We start from the raw sequence: 22733 nt of genomic DNA, 5'->3' as shown, positions 1-22733 counted from the left end.
CCCAGAGGTGCAGGACATTTCGTCAAAACTTTCTTGAAGCATGCTGGTGAATTGAAGAACGAGCAGATACTGGCCGCTACTAGTTATTTATCATACACCGAAGAGATTGTTGGAAATATTCTCTCGGATTTGGGAAAAGAAGGCTATTTTCATTCAGGTATCCAATGAACAGTATACGGCCCCGTTTCCAACTGCTGTTGCACAGGAGCTTCTTGAGAACCACTTGTTGTAGAGGAGCTTGATTATGATATAGGAGAGCCTCTTGAGTCGAGTTTGGACCTCTTCATCTCTAAGCCGAACGCATTCGAGCGATTTTCTTAGAAGAGTCTGTCTACCCGGGAAAAAGAGTTAATGGGATATATGGGTGATTAGGTACAGGGAAGATCGAAATCAGTTTCACCACTTGGCTCTCATAGAATCTATCTCGAACCCTAGTCCGAAACACACTAATCCATTTCCGACTGAGCTCCGTCTCAAGTACTGAATCGTATTGAAAGGCGTTATCACGTGCAATAATGCTCATAATTCATTTGTAATACTCTTACCGAAAATACTATCATCCTGTGGCCTCTTTGAGCTTGTTGATGACGTTTCCATTTACTTGTTTCATTATTTTGTTAGAAGTTTAATAGAACGATGAGGTCAATTCCCTTCGAAAAGTGTGTACCAAGTCAATTTGTGAGGAGACACTGCTTTGGGAAATACACATGAGGCAGAAAATAACATAAATTCCTAGTATGATCTACGCATCCATATGCGCCTCCTTTACTATTCCCTGCCGGTTTCCCACTCCTCATCCGTTTTCTATTCCCCTTCAGTCTCCCGTGTCACTTCCGTTTCCCATTCTAACAATGTTTCAGAATTAGATAAAGTAGTGGGATGGTTTTGGCCGAGTGTTTGCTTCTGCTTGGTTAAGCACTCTCGTAGCAAATTGATGGCTTCGGCATCGTGAGCGGAAGATTTCCAGGTGAAAGCGAGATTCGCCATACTGATCAGCGTGTCGGGATGATCCTCGCCGAGCTTCGTCTTGCGAGTCTTCATCACCTGCATCTCGAGCTGCTCGGCCTCCTCCCACCGGCCCTGGTTCCAGTACGTCAATGCTAGGTTGGCCATACTCGTCAGCGTATGGGGATGGTCCTCGCCGAGCTTCGCCTTGCGAGTCTCCATCACCCGAACCTCAAGCTGCTCGGCCTCTTCCCACCGGCCCTGACTCTGGTATGTCGACGCTAGGTTGCCCATACTCGTCAGCGTATCGGGATGGTCCTCGCCAAGCTTCGCCTTGCGAGTCTCCATCACTTGTACGTTGAGCTGCTCAGCCTCTTTCCACCGGCCCTGGTTTAAGTACGTTGATGCTAGGTTAGCTATAATTGTAAGCGTATCGGGATGGTCCTCGCCGAGCTTCGTCTTGCGAGACTCCATCACCTGCACTTCGAGCTGCTCGGCCTCTTCCCATCGGCCCTGACTCTGATACGTCGATGCCAGGGTGGCCATAATCGTAAGTGTATCAGGATGGTCCTCGCCGAGCTTCGTCTTGCACGCCTCCATCACCTGCACCTTAAGCTTCTCAGCCTCTTCCCACCGGCCCTGGTCCTGGTATGTCGATGCCAGGTTGGCCTTAACCCTTAGAGTATCGGGATGGTCCTCGCCAAGCTTCGCCTTACGAGTCTCCATCACTAGTATATTGAGCTGCTCGGCCTCTTTCCACCGGCCCTGGTTCAAGTACGTTAACGCGAGCTTGGCTATAACCGTCAGAGTATCGGGATGGTCCTCGCCGAGCTTTATCATGCGAGTCTCCATCACCTGCACCTCGAGCTGCTCGGCCTCTTCCCACCGGCCCTGACTCTGGTATATCGACGCTAGGTTGGCCATACTCATCAGAGTATAAGGATGGTCCTCGCCGAGCTTCGCCTTGCGAGTCTCCATCACCTGAACCTTAAGCTGCTCGGCCTCTTCCCACCGGCCCTGACTCTGGTATGTCGACGCTAGGTTGGCCATACTCGTCAGCGTATAGGGATGATCCTCGCCGAGCTTCGTCTTATGAGTCTCCATCACCTGAACCTCGAGCTGCTCGGCCTCTTCCCACCAGCCCTGCTTCCGGTACGTCGTCGCGAGGTTGGCCATACTCGTCAGCGTATAAAGATGGTCCTTGTCGAGCTTTGCCTGGTGAGCCTCCATTACTTGCACCTCGAGCCGCTCAGCCTCTTTCCACCGGCCCCAGTCTGAGTATGTCAACGCGAGGTTGGCCACACTCGTCAGCGTGTAAGGATGGTCCTCGCCGAGCTTTGCCTGGTAAGCCTCTATCACCTGTAACTCAAGCCGCTCAGCCTCTTCCCACTGGTTTTGCTCCCGGTATGTCGATGCCAGGTTAGCTATGATTTTCAGCGTATTAGGATGGTCTTCGCCGAGCCTCCTCTGGCTTATCTCCATCACCTGCACCTGTAGCTGTTCGGCCTCTTTCCACCGGCCCTGACTCCGGTATGTCGACGCTAGGTTGGCCATACTCGTCAGCGTAGAGTTATGGTCCTTGCCGAGCTTCGCCTTGCTCGTCTCTACTACTTGTACCTCGAGTTGCTCGGCCTCTTTCCACCGGCCCTGGTCCGAGTATGTCGACGCGAGGTTGGCCATACTCGTCAGCGTATGGGGATGGTCCTCGCCGAGCTTCACCTTGCGAGTCTCCATCACCTGCACCTCCAGCTGCTCGGCCTCTTGCCACCGTCCTTCGAGCGAATATCCTCTCGCTAACATCGCAGTGCTAGCAAGGGCTTCTTGATGTTCTTCGCCTAATATTTTTATCCTTTGCTCTCTTGATTTTGATGCCATTTCTCTTACGTCTGCGATGTTACCGCATTCTGACGCATACCATGCACCTCTATAAAGCAATGCAGCCCACCGTTGTAGACACTCACGTGATGCTGGCCGTTGTGACATTGCAGATTTGACATGAGGAAACAGTGACCTGCATCTCTCCCAGTTTTCGTATTTACCGGTGGGGAACGCTTCACATAGGTTGCTAATGAATTTCTCCCGCCATTGGACTAATTGTCCATGAGATTTTAACCACGCATGCGTAGTCACTTGCACTAGCCGGTGGATCGTAAAGAAAGCGCTGTTCTCATTGACAGATATAAATGAATAATCCCTCAGTGTCATAATATCATCTTCAAAATCAGGGCCTACATCGGATTCAGATGTCTCCCCGTCACTTGAGTCGTTCAGAAGCTCTGAACTTGATGTATGGTTGTCCTTCGGTTGGTGCCGTATAAGGCTCTCTGGTATTCCTTGCCGATCGAAAAAACTCATGAGAGAAAGTAACTCAGCCGCAGATGGCTTTGTCTGACGTATATAATCGAAAGATATTTGCCACGTCATTAAAATCGAATTCTTTGCTTCCCAGTCCCGGTAGAGATGGCCTGCCTCTTTTTTCAGAAGCCGTGTCGCTTCACGGTCGCTCCTTTGGAAGTCTCCTAGGTATTGTGATACCGAATAGCGAGGCGCCCGATTTCGAATATAGCTAGCGGCCTGTACGATCGCTAGCGGTATAAACTCAAGCTCTTCTACTAACTGTCGGTTCTCTTCGGTTTCCCCTGGCACTTCAAGCTTTCTTTGGAGAAGCTCCAGTGCCTCGGGCTTTTCCATCCTGTTGACTTCAATAAGGTCTCTATGATTGACCAATTTTAACGCAATCTCTCTGCTCCGACCTGTGATAATGAGAGATCCATGCAGGCTTTGAGGGAGGTATTCGAATAGTGGCTTCGTCGGGGCGTTATTCTGATCATTCATCTGGGCCAGCTGACTCGTCGACGGGGGCCCGCGAAGGAACTCTTCATCATCGATATTATCAAGGATTAGAACCCATTTGCCTCTCTTCTCATGCTGGAGCCAGCCTTCAACTAGTTTAAATATATTGACGTTGAGATCCCAACGCCCAGGAAGCTTAACCTGGTCAGCTATGTCGCGGAAACTTTGCTGAAATCGGGCCGCGTTACTCGCTTGGACCCAGAAAACCCATGTCGCTGGCGATTGAGCTCGGATCTGGTAGGAGTATTCGATGGCTAGTTGAGATTTCCTTTTAGCTGTCAGCAATAAACCAAGCACTGGCTGCTCTGCACTGACCCGACACCGCCGAGGCCGACAAGAGCTATCCTCGACCCTGGGACCGAGCTTCTCTCGTGAATCTGATGGAGCAGTGTGTCGCGACTGACAAAGTGCGGATCGCGTGGGAATGGGACAGTTGATAGAGGGCTAGGCGGGGTTTCCGGTCGCTCTAAGCTGGGAAACGGTGGTTAGTCAGTGACAGTAATCTTGTCTAGTTCCTGACATACCCGGCGGCAGGTGGAATTCTGCGTTGATCGAGCCATGGTTATCTCCGATCTGGAGCCCATGGTTGGTGCCACGGAATGCTATCGATGCCATGATCAAGTGAATTTGCGTCGTATAAACTTTATTCGAAGGGCCGTGGTCTCACCACCTAGCTTAAGGAGGGGCACATCCCGAGCTTCATAATCAGGTGACCGTACGGCGCTAAGACACGGGGTCAAACTAAGATTGGCAGGCCCTGTGGGGTGGGAACGGCACCTTTCTAGAACTCGAGCCAGAACACCCATATAAGTATACCGATAGTATTGAACCTAAAGATAATCACCATTCTATACAAGTCTTTCGAAGGCTACCACAAACAAATAAAGATAGTGCAAACCAAACACCCAAAAAAGGAAGGAAAGCGAGCTTCCAATCTAGCGAATGACTTCACTGCCGGATTTCTCAATACCCTCCATACTCTCTAGGATATCACTACCCCCAAACAACCCACTAGCCGACCCAACGCTCGTTCGACACCCAGTCCAAATCTCATGGAACTTAACAGTCTGATCACTCGATGCGACAATAATACATCCCTCCTCGATCGTTCGTGTGCACCACATCCCGCCTTCTTTTTCCTTTGGCTGAACTGTCATCCGGTCTCTCCTGGCCGGGAAGTCTGCTTGACTTCCACTTGCCGAGGAGGACTGTGGGCCGTTTGATGTAGAAGACCTAGGAGAAGCGGCGTATGAAGAAGATGTTTCGCCAATAATGCTGCTATCATCTTCCTTAGCAGGAATCGAAAGGCGAGATTTCCGGCCAGGATATCCAACAGCGCATAAAGCTCGCCCGCAGTCGTAACTCGGGACGTCGCGCTCATGTCCGTCCCAACTGCTTCCGTACGGTCCCCAGGGGATAACTGCAACTTGTGCACAGCTTGGCCAGGCGAAAACTGCGATTCGGAAAGGATGTTCTGGTTGGGCGTATCCGAAGGTTGCGGCTATTTCACGCCGGGTTTGACTCCAGATGAGACTCGTTACTTGTGCAAATACGTTGATTGTTGCTAGGCAGACTCCGGTTCTGGAGTGGAAAAAGTGGATTGCCCGGTCGTTGGATCCCCCTCCGGTTGCGAGTAGTGTTGGTTGCCAGGGCGCAAAGGCAATTGCCTTTACTGCTGCGCCATGTTGTAAGCGATACTTCTGACGGTTTGGTGGAATGATCACCGTTTTTCCGAGTCCCGAGATGAGGGTTCCCAAATTGCTAAGGACTGGAGATGCTGCGGAGATTCTGATCGTTGGGGGATGTGCCCGCGAAGGTAAGAGTTGGTTGACGACGTGCTCCCTGTTGAACAATCGCAGTATCCCCCAATTGATGCCTGGAGTGTTTCTGATATTCAGGCATGGGAATGCGTGGAAGGTCATTGAATCCGGAGAACTGCCCAGACTTGAAGAGGCAGGACTATATGCTGAGTGGTTGAGAACGGGTGCAGGGATAAGTTCCTGGAGATCGAAGAGCAGACAAACATTGTCATTGCCACCAGTAGCTAGATATCGCTGATCAGGGGACCATGCCAGACCGCAAACTTGCTGGGTATGGGCGATAATCTTGGCCAGTAGTGTCATGGAACCGGTCCAGCTCCACTTATTTTGAATGACTGGCCATTCGACCGAGTAATACCACACATTTCCCATCTCGTCACCAACCACGAGCTCTTCTGCGTCAACCTCCAAGCCGGGAAATCGTCCAGAGCTGCGGCGTTTAGTCCGAGAATTGAATGTCACGCACGAGATGCTGTAAGGATGACTGAGCTCGAAGCGGACCGTACTATCAAAAACGCTCCAGAGCGTCAATTGACCAGATTGGCGACCGACCGCCAAGATGCTTCGACCACCACTCTCAGATGAGAACGACAGAGATGTCACATAGTTTGATGGGTGAACATCGCCAAACGGGGGATGGTTCACAGAAATGCCTTCTGACCATAGGTAAACGAATTGCGCGAGGCCAACGGCAAGAATTCCTGAGGTGAATGAGTAGGCCAGGGTCGAGCAATAAAAGTCGTCACGAAGAAAAGGCGCATCCAAGATACGGAAAGGCTTGGGCGGAACAATTTCCGGTCGTCGGACTCGAGTGGGCGGCCCTGTTTATCAAACCCGGAAATCAGTTGATGCCACAGATGAATCTGTGAATGGCATGGAGCATAACCTGTGAAGTTGACGTAGGTTTAGATCTCATATATATGTTCCCAATAGAAAAAATCCGGCCGCACCCCCAAAGACCAAAGTGTAAAGCGCTAGTCACGCACAGATGACAAGACGCCGACAATGCGAACTTACAATTGTCTTTCTCGGCCTTCTTCCAAGCATTATCCTTCCATACGAAAGGTGCATACCGCTCATGATCCTTCGATGTTGGGCGAAGGTGGTTTTCCGTACATGCAACAGAAGTCTCAAGGAGTCTTCCTGTGGGGTCAATGTCCAATGCAAGGGCAAGTCGCGACTCGTGCTTGTTATGGTCATCAGCGGCAGTCCTTCTGGGAAGGAATCTGGCAACGTAGTTCGGTGCCATGGTCCCTCTTCCTGCATCATTCCGTGAACCATTTGACACCGTCGCCGAGGAATCCGCTGGAATAGCCAAGATACCACCGACACCCCAGACAGAGCCAGAGCTGACTTGTCTCAAGAAATCAGTCCGATCGCCTCCCAGGAACATTGACCCTGTGACTGAGACCAGGTCGCTGATGAGGCCGCTGGCGGAGACGAGTAGGAATTGATTTCTGCCCCGGGAAATTTGGAGGTCGGCGAGCCACTGGAAGAAAAGGGTCATGCCCAGGAGCACGTCTCCGCAGAAATCTTTCTCGAGGGGAAAGTAGATGTGGATGTTTGTTCACACGGAACGGCGTTGAGGGAGGATCCATATACTCCCGTTTTGGGATGAACCGATCAGGAGATGAAGGACTGCGAAAGGCTCCACGAGGCACATCGCCATTTGGAGATACTCTGTTCCTCGTTCGACCGCGTTCAGGAGAGCTGGGGGTTGTAATTCTGTTTTCCTTGAGTAGTGGATGGGGAGTATTGGGACGGTTGTCCGCTGGAAGGTGGGTCAGTGATATTTGAGAGGTATTGTGCAGTTCATGAAGCGTAAGGTTGATCGTTGCAAAACATGCGGTTAGTCCAGTTAGTATTCCATCGTCTGAAGATTCAGATTGAGATGAACACGTCAGTGAAGCACGGTGGTTGCGAATTGAGGGAATATCCTCGAAGGAATGGCATCGCGAATCGACCATTGTTCGGGGTAAAAACAGCCACGCGATAATTATATTTCAACGACAAAAAAGAATGAGTATCAGTGTGCCCAAGAGACCTCCACTCTGAATGAAGGCAAGTCTGTTGGTAAGTGTTGACTGGATGAAGTGCAGTTGTCATGGGTGTTTGATAGTGGATTCCTGCTTACGTGATCCAACCATCGCGGTTTCCCCGTAGGTGATCATCTTCACTCTTTTATTTACAAGCGTGGTTGCGCTCGAAAGAATGGCAAATGCTTATTGATAAGCTACGTAGTACACTGTTTCTTGTATACCCAAAGCAAGTGGGTGATGGCCACCGAGCGCTACTTTTTGTATACGAAAAGGGAGGGGGCAATGGCTACTAAATATATAAAGTATACAAAGTAGCGAATGGTAGTTACTGAGCGCAACTTTTCTGTATACCGAAAGTAATTAGGTGATGGCTTGATATAGGGTATACAATATATATGTATGCATTGTCATTCCCTGTAGTAGATAAATAGTACTATTTGCTACTAGTCAGTAGTACTAGTACAATTGGCCGCCGGTCAAAAATGAATTACATAATCATTGCAAAGTGGCGGCTATCGACTGCCGTACCCGCCGCCTTCGAGGCAACTCCAACTTGCGTTCTTCTTGGTGTTGCCTTTTAGTATACCCTCATAGATTCACATTGACTCTCACATTAATCCATAATCATGGCGAGTGTGAGTGAAACAGACCTGTCCCTATCGGCCATTCGACTCGGCTGACATCATTTGACAGCATGGCGTCCGCCGCTTCAAACCAGTGGAGAAGACTCCAGAAGAGCACGAACGAGAGTTGAAGCAAATTGAAGAGTACAAATCTCTCGAAAACTCTGTATCTGAAAAGGTGGGGTACTTATCGTGACCCATGATACTTTACTTGGGATTGGAATGTTGACCGGGCTAGGTGGCCGCACAAGAGTATTCTACCGAGACATTGAGGCAGATCTGCGATTTGCTCAGTCGCAACCCAGAATATTACACTGTCTGGAACTACCGGCGACAGGCCATTCGGCATCAATTCTCCACAGCAGGGGGAGATGCGGGAGATTCCGCGGAGAGTGCGGCCGAGTCGATTGTCCAACTGATCAAGGATGATCTGATGTTCCTCATCCCCCTGCTGAGGAGCTTCCCCAAATGTTATTGGATTTGGAATTATCGCCTCTGGTTACTGGATGAAGCTCGGCGACTACTGCCCCAGCCCGTCGCCCGTCGGTTCTGGCAGGAAGAGCTGGGATTGGTGGGCAAAATGTTGACTCTCGACAGTCGCAATTTCCACGGTTGGGGATACCGACGGCTCGTCGTGGAGACCTTGAAGCAATTGGGCTCGGAAGAAGAATCGAGAAACATGACCCAGCAAGAATTCGACTACGCAAAGAAAATGATCGGTGCCAACCTATCAAATTTTTCCGCGTGGCACTACCGCACCAAGCTTATTCTCCGGCTATTGGAGGAACAATCGGCCAGTGATGAGGAACGCCGGGCTATGTTGGACGACGGTTTGTGTTCCCTTCTCCCTCTCTCCCTTCTACCCTCCCCCAGAGCAGACAGAGACCCCACGATAAACTGACAATTTTTTTTTTTTCACCGTGCACTACAGAGCTGGCTCTCATCCACCAAGCCCTGATTGATCCTTACGATCAATCATTATGGTTTTACCATCAGAACTTGATTTGCGTCTTTGATCCGGCGGTGGCGGCTCGGACCATGGCTCCGAACCTGGGGACGTCAGAGCGACTTCAGTATTTGCGGGGGAGATTGCCGAGATCGAGGAAATGCTAGATGGGGCTGAAGATTGCAAGTATATCTATCAGTCCTTGATCGAATGCACGTTGTTGGTGTCCAAAGTGGCGGGCCACATGGCCTCTGAAGATCACAGGCAGGTTCTGAGCTGGCTCTCGGAGCTGAAACAGTTGGACCCACTACGGCGACAACGATGGCTTGACTTGGAGAAAACATTGCAATCCGAGATCACAGCAGCTACTAGTACCTAATTGAAACATTGACAATGATCATTGCTGGTCCACAGAATCACCTGTTGTACGATACTAGTACTAGTAGATATGTAGTGTCTTGTAGCGGAATGGGGGAAGTATACTAGATGTACGTCTACATGTACGTGTCCAATATGCATGGACAAATCCCAGCCCAACGGACATGCAGGAATGTCACCCCTGCATATCGATATCAGACGTCGCATATTTGATCGATCCCATGCAAATGTCGATTGCATTCCCCAAAGTTCCGATCGACAGGTGAGTCCACTATAGTTGGTGGTTGTCCACTCTTCCTCAGCCAATCAGCGCGGGAAGTGCCTGACTTGTCTCCAGTTGATCAAGGCAAGTCAACTCAACTCAACTCCTCGTCCCATTCCTCCCCTCCTCCACTACTCTCTACTCTACTCTACCTACCCCCACGACCTTTCACTGGCTCACCTTAAACTCGTTCTTATGGGGTGTTACGCTTTTTGATTTTATGAGATCCCTCCCTCGCCATGTCGTCGAATCGCAACAGCAACGACTATGTAGGGGTGAGTGTGTGTTGTGCTGTCGTGTTTCATCGTGCTGTCCACTGATTACCCCGTCCCCTATAGGAGTCCTTCGATGATGCCCCCGAACACCCAGAGAATCTCAATGTCAAAATTCCTCAATCCTCCTCAACCAGGTCATTGACCGACAGTCCACCTATCGGTACAGCCCCTTCTCCCGACGCGACGGAGAAGCCGCCTCTCCCTACTGCATCGCAGGACGAGCAGCAGGACGACGGGACTGACGGCGGTGAAACCAAGAGCGCTAAGAAAAATAAGAAGAAGAACAAGAAGAAGAAGGGAAAGAATCAAGACGAGGTCGAAGAGCAAGATAACGACACCGTGGAAGATGGCCCAGGGGATGCCGTGGAAGACACCGTGGACTTCGAGACCGTCGGAGAAGCAAAGGGCGGTGACAACCAGGACCAGAAGGATGAGCAGGCTCAGCTAGATGGACCCCTGGAGACCGAAGAGCTGGGAGATGGGGACCGCACGCCCGTGAGGAGTCCCCCGCAAAAGTCCCCCCCTACTCACCTCCCACCGTCTATCAACCACCTCATCATTGGACGAGGTGGCCTTGACTAACACCAAGGGGGATGAGTCGGTCGCCCCCAACATTACGACCCCAGACATAACGAGACAGTCGCCCCCGGTCCCTGCCAAGGATGATGTCGCTTCCCCGCCGAGCGGAGGCCTCATGGGCTTGTCTGGAGCTTTGCCATCTTTGCCTTGGGGACCGCCTCCAGTGAACAAGAACCCTCCTCCTCCTGCTCCGCCCCCTGCGCCCACCCGGAAACCAAGCGGGCCCTTTGCGTGGTTCTCCCGGAGCTCGACCGGAACCAAAGACATCAAGTCTCCCCAGTCTACCAGTCGACGAAACACTGCCAATTCCGTTTCTACACTCGCAAGCAACTTGGATCGATCCCATGACGGTGAAGATGGGGACTCATCGAGCGTCAACTCGAAGAAGCCGCGGAGGAACAGCCTCAAGGACCAGTTCAAGCTGCTGCGCATGCGAGAAGAGGTCCACGCCCATGGCCACGAGAACGATGATGGCAGCGTCCGATCTGGTCACGCGAGCATTAGCCACGCTGGAGCTAGTCCGCCTATCATCCCGGAAGAAGGAGAGGAAGGCATTCTGGCCGCTCCTGCACTCGCCCCGGGAGCAACATCCCCGGCGGGGCTCAGTCGACGATCAGCGCCGCCAATGACGCCTCTACGCCTGTTGACTGGGATCTTTGGCAGCAGTTGGTAAATAACGGACCTCAGGCTATTGGTAGCTCGGAGGAACTGAATGCGGCCATCAAACGGGGTATCCCACAAACTATTCGAGGTGTCATCTGGCAAATATTGTCCGATTGCCGCACTGGTGAATTGGATGATATTTACCGTGAACTCGTCGCGCGGGGAACAGACAAGGACCGTCGCACACCCGATCTCCTGATTAACGGCACCACCGAAACATCCTCATCGCGATCATCCATTCGGTCTAACAACTCGGGCTCCGCAACACAACCGACGAGCACCACTCCCAGTCCATCTCAGGAGATGGACCCTGAGAGGCTGGCCAAAGAACAGGCTGCCAGTGAAAGCGCCCGCGCCAAGAAGGCCAAGGACGAGGCTGCTGCATTGCAAAAATTGGAGAAAACTATCCGGAGAGATTTGGGTGCGCGGACAAGCTATTCGAAGTACTTCATCTCCCAGGGAAGCCAAGAAAGTCTGTATGGATTATGTAAAGCCTACGCTCTTTACGATGAAGCTGTTGGATACGCCCAGGGCATGAACTTCATCGTCATGCCTTTGCTTTTCAATGTAAGTACTAAAATGCGATTTCCCCATGAGGACTGAGCTAATTACGAACGCAGAACGATGAGGTCGATGCCTTTGAGCTGCTCGTGAAATTGATGAATAAGTACGGCCTTCGTGAAATGTTCATTGCGGACATGCCTGGTCTTCATCGCAGCCTTTATCAGTTTGAACGACTACTGGAGGACCTCGAACCAGCTCTTTACTGCCATCTCCGTCGTCGTGGCGTGCCCCCGCAATTATACGCTACACAGTGGTTCTTAACACTATTCGCCTATCGTTTCCCTCTGCAACTTGTCCTTCGCATCTACGACTTGATATTTGAAGAGGGTCTTGAGAATACCATTGTCAAATTCGCCGTCGCGATCATGCGCCGCAATACAGAGACGCTCTTGGGAATGAAAGACATGGCCGCCCTTACAACGTTCCTCAAGGAGCGCATCTTCGACGTGTACATTGATAAGCAACCATCCGCATCCTCAATTTTGGAATCCGGCTTCTTCGGCAGCTCCGGCGCCGCAGATAAGGGAATTTACCGATCAGACATCCTCGTGCAAGATGCTTGCGACATCCCACTCACAAAAGAGATGCTCAATTCATACACAGCCGAATGGGAAGAAAAGACACGAACGGAGAAGGAGCGCGAAGTCGAACTCGAACACCTCCGACACACCACCGCCACGCAATCATCCCGGATTCGCCTTCTGGAAGAACGCGCCGAAGCATCTGATAAGGAACACGTCCAATTAGCATCTGAGCTCGTCCACGCCAAGGTTGAGAACGAGGAACTCCGAGACCTAACAGAAGCCCTCAATCTGCAGGTTAGCGAGCTGAAGAACGTCGTGGACAAGCAACCCGCCGAGGTGGAGGAGAAGCTCCGCCTAGAGATGGAACGCATCATGCAGCGCAACATCGAGGTGCAAAATGAGAATCGCTCCATGGAGGAGAATATGGCGGATATGGAGAAGGAGTTGGTTGCTACTAAGATGAAGTGGGCCGAGGTACGTATTAATCCAAGATCTGGTGCTGGTGTTGTAAAACGAACAAGATCAAAACTTACTGATAATTTTCCTTCACTTTGTTCAGATGTCCGAAAATCACGAAACTCTTAAACAAAAATGGAGTGATCTCCGCCGAGCTCTTGATTAACCGCTTTCCCTCCCTGCCTCTCCGGGTCTAGCCTGGTCTATCCCGATGTTCATCTTACTCTTTCTACCTTCTACTGGGTTCCCCTTGCCCTCCCTGTATATTTGAATCAGTGTCGCTGGCGGACAGAGTATCTTTACGAGTAATATTCAACTTGAATGACTTCTAGTACTATTTGGCCTGTACGATTAGCTTGCTAAGATTTTCATACAGCATTTGCTGTAGATCATGTACGCCTCGAAATGCCTATCCAAATTCCATCCGTCCTCTTTCTTTTCACTAGCTCGTAAGCTGGTTTTCAAATTTGAAACCAACATTCCGAGGCGAAAAACAGGGGTTGGTCAGGACTCGAGCCCATCTCCACTCCTAAAATAGACTTCAGGACCACCTATGCATAACTTGAACAACATATGCAGCACTCACAACATTGTACTTTACCAGTACTAGCTAGGCCGATTTAACTTGTTAGAAGGAGAACATGAAATCGATAGTTCTAGCCAATATAGAATACAACAAAAAAGGATCATGTGATAGAAAATTCGTAATGATGTATGCCTAGTATGATATTCTATGGAAAGTAGTAGGGGTATTCGTGATCTGCCTCGAGTAGAAAGAAGTATGCATCCATCCTCCGAGGCAACGCTTTTGTATAAAACAGGTAGGTATGGGTGGTATCACAAGAAACGAAAACAAAGTGGTATAGAACAAAAGAAAATCGAAATGAAAGAAAGCTCCCGAGCAAGAAATTTACTGCTTGCCGGAATAAACCATCTCCACGGGCACACTCAAACTCGTACTAGAGCCGCAGAGGCCAGAACTCGAAGACATGCGGTGGCCCAGAGAAATATCAAGCGCATAACTGCGAGATACGGAGCAGGAGTGGAATGTTGGCAAGAAGTCTTTCTTGCTGGGGAGGATGATTGGAACAGTCACTGTTGCCGTGTAGCTGCATTGATCCCAGGACTCGATTTGCTCCTCGCTTGGGATAAATGATGCGTCGGATTCGTCGTCGTTCTTGAGCTTTCCTTGGTAGATTGCGGAGAAGGAGGGGAGTTTCTCCCATTTCACAGATGAGAGGTCTAGAGAGGAAAGGGACATGGTCTTCTCGTAGACTTCACGGTCGACTTGCAGCGGGGTGATGTCGTTTTGGGTAGGGTAGTTTTCCCAAGGAACGGTGGCATAGAAGGTTGATGTGTTGAGGTTGCACTTGAGAGAGGAGAGGCGAGGAGGAAGTTCGTTCTTGATAGGGTCGAAGCGAAGATGTAACTGCAGAGCTGTGGGGGGTGGCGCTGGTCGAACCAGTCTTGGTGGTTTGAAGGTCGATCGGGGTAGGCTTGGTGGCGGAGATTTCCAAGTTGCCATGTTCGCGGCGGCCCAGACCCGATGTGAGAGCCTGCTCCTTGAGCATATAGAGGACTGAGGGATCATCGGCCTTTTCGCTTTGCGCAGTCGCTGGCAACACCCGGATATCTTGCGAGAGGTCGCAGATAGGCTCGGGAGATGATTTGCCGTACATTTGGACCCGGACACCATATTGAATACGGCACATCTCTGGGGAATCGTCTGGAGTAGAGCGGAGGTTCCAGAACGGAGTAGGTCCGGTTCCGAGAGTAGGTGGTAGACGTAGGTGGGCGTTCTTGACACCAGCATTCCGAGTTTCGTGGGTGCAACATTGGGGCAGAATCTGCTCGGGAACGACGAAAGTGAATGGCAGTTGATATTGCTGGCCTGGCAGCAGGGTTTGAATCCTGGGATAATCCAATTCGTTTGTTGGCTGGTGTAATTGCAAGAACTTCTGGTAAGATTCCCTTTCGGCCAGGGACGAATGCAATGGCTCGGCTTAGAGACGTAGAAGAGATTCCCTCAAGTGTGATGTCGATCTTCTCCAGGGGAATTTCCCGCTCAACTTCGATTTTGATATATCCGCGAACTTCATCTGATGTTGTGTAGACGTTGTCTTTAGGGTTGGCCAACTCAATCCAGACATTGGGAGTGGCAGAGGTCAGAGCCCGTTCCGGCAAGCTGGCCATGCCGCAAAGATTAGGACAAAGCATTGTGGTTTTTGCTTTTGTCTTAGAGTTTTATCCAAATGATTTTGAAAGTCTGTTTTCAGGTACGTCAGTATAAAGTTATTTTTAAGTCCGACGAGGGTTGGAATGTCCTACTAGACTGGATCAATCAATGTACTCGACAAGCGGACTCGATGCTCAGCAAAAGAGTAAACTTGATAGCACTGAATAGACAATTGCAGAGTATTGAAGAAAGAGAAATAATTAAAAAAAGACATCACGCAGGATGTCATTCTCGTGAAATCGGACCACAATTTCCAAAGCCGATTGTTTTGTCTGATTTTTCATGCTGGTTGTAAGCCGAAGAGTCGGAACCGAACCTCACAATTCAAAGCCGACGACTGGCTGAGCCGAGAATTCTCGGCTCTCGGGAAATTTGCATCTGGTCGGCCAATCACCATTGCCCATTTCCCTGGATGGTCTGTCAGTTCTAAGACCTGGAAAAAAATGGATGAGCTACTCCATACTTCGTGCGTCTAAGTCGATTCCAATTCGGTTTTGAGCCATGCTTAGCACTTGTCATTGCGTCACTCTGCCAGGTGGCTGATCCGAGATCTTTTGTTCTCCACTTTTATCGCATTTGCCATGCTCTTCACGCAAGAGCCTCATAATCAATCATTTAAATATAGAGTGGCCCTCCAAGCGTTGTTCCATCTTGTCGATTTCAAATTTGTGGAGACTCTTAGCATATCATGAGTATCTGCAACCCATACTGGTAGTACGAAATCTTGAGAGACCTGCTTACTTTATACCTGTACTAGCCATTCGTTAAAACGTGTCCCGACTGGCCCAACAGGATCTAACTAGGCCACCGACGACACTGGGAATTCTTATCTCCATCGAATTCATCGAATTCATGTCCTTCTTGGCGAATGGAGATGTTCTGCTCGTGCTATCGCCGTCTGTAATATTTTACACGGGAATGGTAGAGCGGGAAACCATTCCCGGTATGGATCCCCGCAAATGACTGACCCGATTTCCCCAATGTTTAGTAGGGCCATCGCGCCCATGAGTAATTGATCAATTACTTTTCTCCTCAATCCATCTCGTGTGACCGAGCTCGAGCTAGTTTACTGCGTCAAGAATATGCGAGGTAGCAAGGTTGCATCTCCACGAATGGCTCCCAGCAACAGCCCCCAGAATGATAGATCTCCAAACATCGATGTGGAGAAACGGTTCGTCTACCAACAATGTTTCGAGGGGTGGAATCCTTAGAACTAAGATGCCTGCAGAAAGCTCCGTAATAGATTAGCACAGCGAGCCTTTCGCCGCAGACAGGCGGATCACCTACGGGAACTACGCGACCGTGCTGGTTCAAATGACGAACCGCACGATGAAACGATTCGCAAACTCCGAGAGGAGAATAGCCGGCTTCGAAAAAGTCTCATAGACGTGCACACAAAGCTGTCCAGGATGACTGCAAACTTGCAGTCATTATCAGCGACAGTCTCTACCTCAATCGATGGGTCCAAACCGGAGAGGCCAGACCAAAACCCAGACGAGTATTCCATTGATTTGAACGATATCCTGGAGGAATTTGAATCCGGAGCAATCGAAGACGATGTAATTCAGATTTCCGAGCCATCCCATAATAATTCGCAACAGCTGGCTGTTTCGCTGCGATCTCCTCGGTCTAAATCGCCAACCGCAATTTGCCTAGATCTATCAGAAGGGCCCCAGCAGCTTTCCGAAACCCCTTCCAGGGCAGAGTCCATATCTGAAAGAGTCAGCAGCCTTGCGCAGGAAATTCCTAGCATCTGGTCCTTTGACTATCAGATGGGAACCGATCCATATACTAGAGCTTTATCCAGCAACCAAAGCTGCAGAATGAGATTGAACAAGGATTGGACTGAAACCAATTCCCCATTTTCGGATCACATTCAAAGCTTGCGCACAACCCTTAAAAGCAAGGTGGACCTCAACACACCTAAGACAGGACCGGCGATGCTATTGTGAGTTTGATTCCAGATATTTCATGTAAAATGATATTGGCTGACCTCTTGATAGCTTTTACCAAGAAGTCATGATGCTTTTATCTCTCTTCAATAGTCTTACGAGACCGGATGTGATGAAGTGGTATGCGAAAACTCGATTTTACCATATCGTCAATCTCACAGCATGGCAAATAAATCCATGCACAAAGACATACAACTCAATTCATCCCCAATATCGGCCCACCGCATTGCAGTTGCAGACCCCATATCCCAGCGTCATTGATTGGATACCATTTCCTTCAATTCGTGACCGTCTCATTCAACTTCATTCAGCCAACCCGCAGATCGACCAAATATTTTGCGATACTGTGAGCAGTTATGTGGTTGAGACTTGGATGTCTGAGCTGATCATCGGAGCTCCTACAATAAAAGCCTACATCCGCGTTACAGACATCATTGCGAACTTCGATTCGAAGGTAGAAGAAGACCCTGCCATCTTAGAGGCCGCTCTTCCTGCACCTGATGTTGCAACCATTTTTACATCCCCTGTGTGTTCTAGGGCTGTTTTCAACAAACTTAACATGGCTTGCGGTGTGTCTATCTATAAGATCGACCCATCATTCTTTGGAAGTTACCCGGAGCTCTACGATCATAACTTCGACATTGCAGCCCAGGGGATTCCCTTAAGACCAGATGTCCAGTGCCGCCTGACTTGTCCGAAGCCGCTTGATACACAGACATTCCAGACGTACCGTAACTTTGTTGATTTCTCATACGACTCGCCTATTTGGAAAACTTGGATCACGGGTTGAATAATGTCTGGACTTACGAGGATAATGATATGTTTATTTCTAGTTGTATTTATTGTGTGAAGAATATGCTCAATGAAGAGGACAAATGTTTTGATGTTATTTTTTATTATTATTATTCTTACAATGTCCCGCAGCATTGAAAAATAAATCTGCAAAATCACGACACGTGAGGTGTTTAGTACTAATAATGTTCAATTTAGCTAACCGAGCTGAACCAAGACCTTCAGCAGATCGCCAGAAACACCCATGGCAGTGACATCTCCACCAGCCCCTTGGCCGCGTATAATTAGTGGCATGCTTCCATAACGCTTTGTGTGGAAACTGATGATATTGTCGCTCCCCTTCAGCGTAGCGATAGGGTCCGTCGGATCGAACCATTCCATGCCAACTTTGACTTTCTTGCTGGCCATATCAATGCTGCCGACGTATCGTACAACCTTTCCAGCTTTCTGCGCCGCAGCCTTTTGCTCTTCCATTTGCGAGTCAAATTCGTGCAGTTTCTGGAGGAACTCATCCCCATTTTTCGCAGATTCCAGCTCTTTCGGAATCAAACTCTGCACGGGAAATGAGCTGGGATTTTCAATTGGCAATCCAGCTAACCGACCCAAGATTGTAAGTTTCCTAGCGACATCGAGACCATTGAGATCATCACGAGGATCAGGCTCCGTGAATCCAAGCTCTTTCGCTTTCTTCACATTATCCGACCACTTGCTACCCGTTCCATTCAAAGGGGCGAAAGAATTGAACAGATATGACATGGTGCCGCTGAAGACACCTTCAATTTTTGTCACTTCGTCGCCAGTATGGACGAAGTCTTTCATGGTTGAAATAATTGGCATGCCTGCTCCCACCGATGACTCGTGATAAACGAGCGACCCGCCAGACTTTGCGGCACTGAAGATATCTTGCCAGAGCTGGTAACTTCCGGAGAAAGCTTTTTTATTTGGAGTCACAATGCTGATGCCTCGTCTCAGGAAGCTTGGATATGACTCGGCGATTGCTCCAGAGCTAGTATTATCCACCATGATGACTTTGTGAGGCGCACCTGAAAGATAATCGATAATGGCGGGAATTGTGGGTGGTGGGGAGCTTGATTTTTCCATGGTTTTGACCGCAGTATCAATTTCAATCTCGGAGTAGTCTTGGTGATACAGGGCTTTGTCAATCATGGCGATATAGCAAAGGCTGAAATGTGTTGATGGTGTATTCTTCGCGATCCATGAAAGTTGAGACATGAAAACCGATCCCACTCCACCGGTACCTGCAAAATGGAAATATATTAGATATTTTTTCCCAGTATGACCCTTTGAATTTGGGTTTAAATCACTTGCCAATCACCGCAATATTGACATGCTTGGGAGGAGCCATTTCGAGGACTCTGTGTCTTGAACTGATAGTTTGAAGGCGATTCAAGCAATTAATATTTTTTTAGACTCTGACGAACAAGGATCAATTGATACTTAAATAATCAAAAGATACAAGTTAATACTATGAACTTGAATACTGATTACAAGGGCATCAGCGCTGACTGTCATCGGTCATCGTTCGATTACGTGACTTTTCGGCCCGCCTCCGTCCCTGCGCCGAGGACTCTGCGCCACCCCACTTTCCCGCACCCCTCTACGCGGAAAATGATCTGTGACTAGTGTAAATCTTATCTTGGTTTTCTAATCAAACGATTACTGCCGTAGTTCTGTTAAAATATTTCAATAGCTAAAAGCCGGATACATGGCCGGTTCCCGGTCGGGACTACTCCATCTTTCCACGTAATCGTTAGTTGATGTAAACATGAATCGAGTGGGAGGAGTACTTGGTAATTTCAAAAAGGTAGGCAATTTGGCTAGATAGTAGAGCCCCGAGGAGCAGTGCCATATAAATAAAAGCCGAATCGCAACCCAAAAATCAGATCACTTTCCAATCAGTGAACAAAGAACCGGAAGTGAACAAAGAACCAGAAAGATGACCAAGTCGGCTTTATTTACGGTCTGAACCCCGCACGAAATTTATTTTTTGTCGGATCGAGATTCTAACTGTTCACTAGTTGAACGACCCCTCACTCTTCCATGAAGCATCGCTTCTCAATGGTAAATGGGTAAAGGCAAAATCGGGAAAGACATTTGACGTGGAAGGTTTGTCTCTCCCAAATTATCACCCACCAGCCTCTCTAGATGCTGATAATTCATTGCTCCCATAGACCCTGGGTCTAAAAGAGTCTTTGCTTCATGCCCTGCGAATGATACCACCGACGTGGACCAATATGTCGAAAGCTCCCAAGCCGCCTTCGAAAGCTACCGAACCGTCAATCCTCGCCAGCGAGCCAAGATCCTCCTCAAATGGCACGAGCTTATAACCAATGCCCGGGAGGACATTGCCAAAATTGTTGTTTATGAAACCGGCAAGCCTATGACTGAGGCTGTTGGCGAGGTTGACTATGCCTTGGGATTTGCCTGGTGGTTTGCAGGAGAAGCCGAGCGTGTTCGAGGGTCCGTTGCCCAGCCCTCGATCTCAAACCGCCGCACTTTCGTGATAAAGCAGCCCATCGGCGTGAGCGTCGCTTTGGTTCCTTGGAACTTCCCGGTCGCAATGATTATTCGGAAGGTTGCAGCAGCCCTTGCAGCGGGTTGTTCTATGATCGTGAAGCCTTCTCCCGAAACACCTCTGAGCGTTATGGCCTTGGCCGATCTGGCTCTTCGGGCTGGGCTTCCAGCTGGCGTTTTGAATGTTATATCGACAGATAATGAGAGTACACCCAGTGTCAGCGAGCGACTGTGTAAGCATCCGCTTGTGCGGAAGGTGACATTCACTGGCAGTACTCGAGTGGGAAGCATCGTTGCCAGGCATTGCAGCGAGGGCTTGAAGAAGCTTACAATGGAGCTGGGCGGAAATTGCCCCTTCCTCGTTTTTGACGACGGTGACCTTGATCAGGCAGTCGCTGCGCTTATGATTCTTAAGTGGCGTACTGCTGGCCAAGCATGTACTCACGCCAACAGAGTTTATGTCCAAAGCGGAGTCTATGATAAATTCGCCCAGTTGATATTGAATGCTACTCAGAAGCTTCGCGTTGGACATGGGGTCGATCCCACAACAACGATGGGTCCTCTCACCACATGTCGAGGGATCGAGAAGCTTGAGACGCATGTTGCCGACGCTGTGAGCAAGGGCGGCAAAGTGTTATGTGGTGGAAAACAGCCAAATGATTCAAATGGCTACTTTTTTGAGCCTACGATCATCTCTAACATGACTTCCGACATGTTGACAACCAAAGAAGAGATATTCGGGCCATTGCTCGGGCTATACAAGTTTGAAACTGAAGCGGAAGCCGTTAAGCAGGCAAATGATACCAATATGGGCCTCGCCTCTTACTTTTTCACCAAGGATGTTGATCGAACATGGAGACTCCTAGAAAGTCTTGAAGCTGGTATGATCGGCATGAATACAGGTATGTGGAAATCAATCTGAAATCTTCGCTGTTTACATGAATACTAATGAACACACCAAAGGTAACTCGTCATGTGCGGAGTCGCCCTTTGGCGGTATCAAAGAATCAGGCTATGGAAAGGAGGCAGGCAAGGATGTTGCAATCGAGGAGTATTTGATCTCCAAAACGGGAACGCTCACCGTTGAGAGCCAAACTTGAAGCTCCTAGGGGATCTCTTACCTCTAATATGATTATGTATACAACTTTGCAATTAGACTTTTTCGAGAGGATGATATTAATGAACGTGGAACTGAACGCCTTCCCAGACCCTGTTTCGAGAGCTAGACTATCCATGCATTCGTGCAAAAAGTGTTTGCTGTTTGTTATTGTTGAGGTTGTTGCCTCAGGCGCCGAGATCGCCTACCCGTTCGAGTTGTTGCCACACACACACACACACACACACTCTCTCTCTCTCTCTTTCTCTCCCTCTCCTAGATATTCTCATGCATGCAGCAAATTTCAAGGTCCCGAGCTTCAGTCAGCCATCGATAGAATAGATGGAGTTGCAGTGCTGAGAACTGACACTGAGATCATACCCGGACCCACATCAGCATTTCAAAGATTTCATGCTTCACCTACCGAGCCGCGCGAGTGTCTTGACACGCCCCCTTCCATCATTATTATTGTTTACGCCTTGTCCTAAAAATATCCATACCAAGATGAATCGCCAAAAACCTCATGGCGGACGTGGTGGGCGTGGTGGGCGCGGTGGCTCGCGCCCCTCCCACCCACGCGTGCCCCCCTCAAGATCCATCAACCCTGGCACAGTCGTCAACATTGTCCTCAAGGCCGACCAGCCCACAGGCCGGACAGTTTCAGGCGCAGTTAGCGAATTACTTACGCGCGGGGATCACCCCCGGGGCGTCAAAGTGCGTCTCACTGATGGGCGCGTCGGAAGGGTGCAGAGCCTGCAGAGTGGCGATGAGCCATCGGGCCCGAAACAAGAAGAAATTGATAGACAGCCTGGAAACATACAAGAGGCCGAGGGTGGCATGCAATTAAGAACAGAGGGAGGCGATGCAAGTGGGAGACGCAATCGGTTTGGTGCGCGCGATATGCGTCTTGATGGCCCCGAAGAGCCTTCGTCAGAACCGTTGGGGCTGGATATGTATATTCGTCCTGATAAGGGAAAGAAACGTGGTGGTAAAACTCAGGGACAGAAGAATGTCGACGAAAGGCATGATGGCACCGTTGCAGATGCAAGTGCTACTACCCAAGCAACAACGGCGATCGTGTCGTGTCCTATTTGCAACGTATTTGAGGGCGATGAGGCTGCCGTGGCACATCATGTCGCAGGTCATTTTGGGGAGTGATGTGTGAGATATTAGACGAAAATCCAATATCTCAAAG

General features: G+C 49.5%; 10 protein-coding genes across 10 annotated transcripts; 6 read left to right on the top strand and 4 right to left on the bottom strand.

Moving 5' to 3' along the window:
- Nucleotides 1-804: 804 nt before the first annotated feature.
- Nucleotides 805-4413, bottom strand: N7509_000776 (uncharacterized protein; the record flags this gene model as incomplete). Its single annotated transcript, XM_056625413.1, has 3 exons — nucleotides 805-4066; nucleotides 4114-4264; nucleotides 4323-4413. The coding sequence occupies 3 exons, from the start codon at nucleotides 4411-4413 to the stop codon at nucleotides 805-807; spliced, it is 3504 nt and encodes a 1167-aa protein (XP_056493995.1).
- A 320-nt stretch (nucleotides 4414-4733) lies between these two features.
- Nucleotides 4734-7585, bottom strand: N7509_000775 (WD40 repeat domain-containing protein; the record flags this gene model as incomplete). The annotated part of the gene is made up of 3 exons (XM_056625412.1): nucleotides 4734-6439; nucleotides 6636-7155; nucleotides 7190-7585. 3 exons carry the CDS (start codon nucleotides 7583-7585, stop codon nucleotides 4734-4736), a joined length of 2622 nt encoding a protein of 873 aa, XP_056493994.1.
- A 698-nt stretch (nucleotides 7586-8283) lies between these two features.
- On the top strand, nucleotides 8284-9605 carry N7509_000774 (Rab geranylgeranyltransferase BET4; the record flags this gene model as incomplete). The annotated part of the gene is made up of 4 exons (XM_056625411.1): nucleotides 8284-8292; nucleotides 8351-8458; nucleotides 8519-9110; nucleotides 9355-9605. The coding sequence occupies 4 exons, from the start codon at nucleotides 8284-8286 to the stop codon at nucleotides 9603-9605; spliced, it is 960 nt and encodes a 319-aa protein (XP_056493993.1).
- Nucleotides 9606-10105: 500 nt separating this feature from the next.
- On the top strand, nucleotides 10106-13093 carry N7509_000773 (putative GTPase activating protein (Gyp5); the record flags this gene model as incomplete). The annotated part of the gene is made up of 6 exons (XM_056625410.1): nucleotides 10106-10141; nucleotides 10205-10636; nucleotides 10731-11362; nucleotides 11419-11950; nucleotides 12004-12945; nucleotides 13031-13093. 6 exons carry the CDS (start codon nucleotides 10106-10108, stop codon nucleotides 13091-13093), a joined length of 2637 nt encoding a protein of 878 aa, XP_056493992.1.
- A 744-nt stretch (nucleotides 13094-13837) lies between these two features.
- Nucleotides 13838-15144, bottom strand: N7509_000772 (uncharacterized protein; the record flags this gene model as incomplete). The annotated part of the gene is given in 3 exon segments (XM_056625409.1): nucleotides 13838-14364; nucleotides 14390-14864; nucleotides 14884-15144. The coding sequence occupies 3 exon segments, from the start codon at nucleotides 15142-15144 to the stop codon at nucleotides 13838-13840; spliced, it is 1263 nt and encodes a 420-aa protein (XP_056493991.1).
- A 1428-nt stretch (nucleotides 15145-16572) lies between these two features.
- N7509_000771 (uncharacterized protein) lies at nucleotides 16573-17115 on the top strand (the record flags this gene model as incomplete). Its single annotated transcript, XM_056625408.1, has 1 exon — nucleotides 16573-17115. One exon carries the CDS (start codon nucleotides 16573-16575, stop codon nucleotides 17113-17115), a length of 543 nt encoding a protein of 180 aa, XP_056493990.1.
- Nucleotides 17116-17185: 70 nt separating this feature from the next.
- Nucleotides 17186-17905, top strand: N7509_000770 (uncharacterized protein; the record flags this gene model as incomplete). Its single annotated transcript, XM_056625407.1, has 1 exon — nucleotides 17186-17905. The coding sequence occupies one exon, from the start codon at nucleotides 17186-17188 to the stop codon at nucleotides 17903-17905; it is 720 nt and encodes a 239-aa protein (XP_056493989.1).
- A 200-nt stretch (nucleotides 17906-18105) lies between these two features.
- Nucleotides 18106-19074, bottom strand: N7509_000769 (homoserine dehydrogenase; the record flags this gene model as incomplete). The annotated part of the gene is made up of 1 exon (XM_056625406.1): nucleotides 18106-19074. The coding sequence occupies one exon, from the start codon at nucleotides 19072-19074 to the stop codon at nucleotides 18106-18108; it is 969 nt and encodes a 322-aa protein (XP_056493988.1).
- Nucleotides 19075-19864: 790 nt separating this feature from the next.
- On the top strand, nucleotides 19865-21542 carry N7509_000768 (NAD-dependent succinate-semialdehyde dehydrogenase; the record flags this gene model as incomplete). The annotated part of the gene is made up of 4 exons (XM_056625405.1): nucleotides 19865-19888; nucleotides 19947-20034; nucleotides 20100-21344; nucleotides 21406-21542. The coding sequence occupies 4 exons, from the start codon at nucleotides 19865-19867 to the stop codon at nucleotides 21540-21542; spliced, it is 1494 nt and encodes a 497-aa protein (XP_056493987.1).
- A 500-nt stretch (nucleotides 21543-22042) lies between these two features.
- Nucleotides 22043-22696, top strand: N7509_000767 (YwbE family protein; the record flags this gene model as incomplete). The annotated part of the gene is made up of 1 exon (XM_056625404.1): nucleotides 22043-22696. The coding sequence occupies one exon, from the start codon at nucleotides 22043-22045 to the stop codon at nucleotides 22694-22696; it is 654 nt and encodes a 217-aa protein (XP_056493986.1).
- Between the last annotated feature and the right edge of the window lie 37 nt (nucleotides 22697-22733).

This window comes from Penicillium cosmopolitanum (assembly GCF_028827165.1).
Source record: "Penicillium cosmopolitanum strain IBT 29677 chromosome Unknown utg000003l:1.0-3747932.0:1.0-3751027.0, whole genome shotgun sequence".
NCBI classification, from domain to species: Eukaryota; Fungi; Ascomycota; class Eurotiomycetes; order Eurotiales; family Aspergillaceae; genus Penicillium; species Penicillium cosmopolitanum.
Note: the sequence above shows the minus strand (reverse complement) of the source record. Positions and strands in the feature narration are given on the sequence as shown.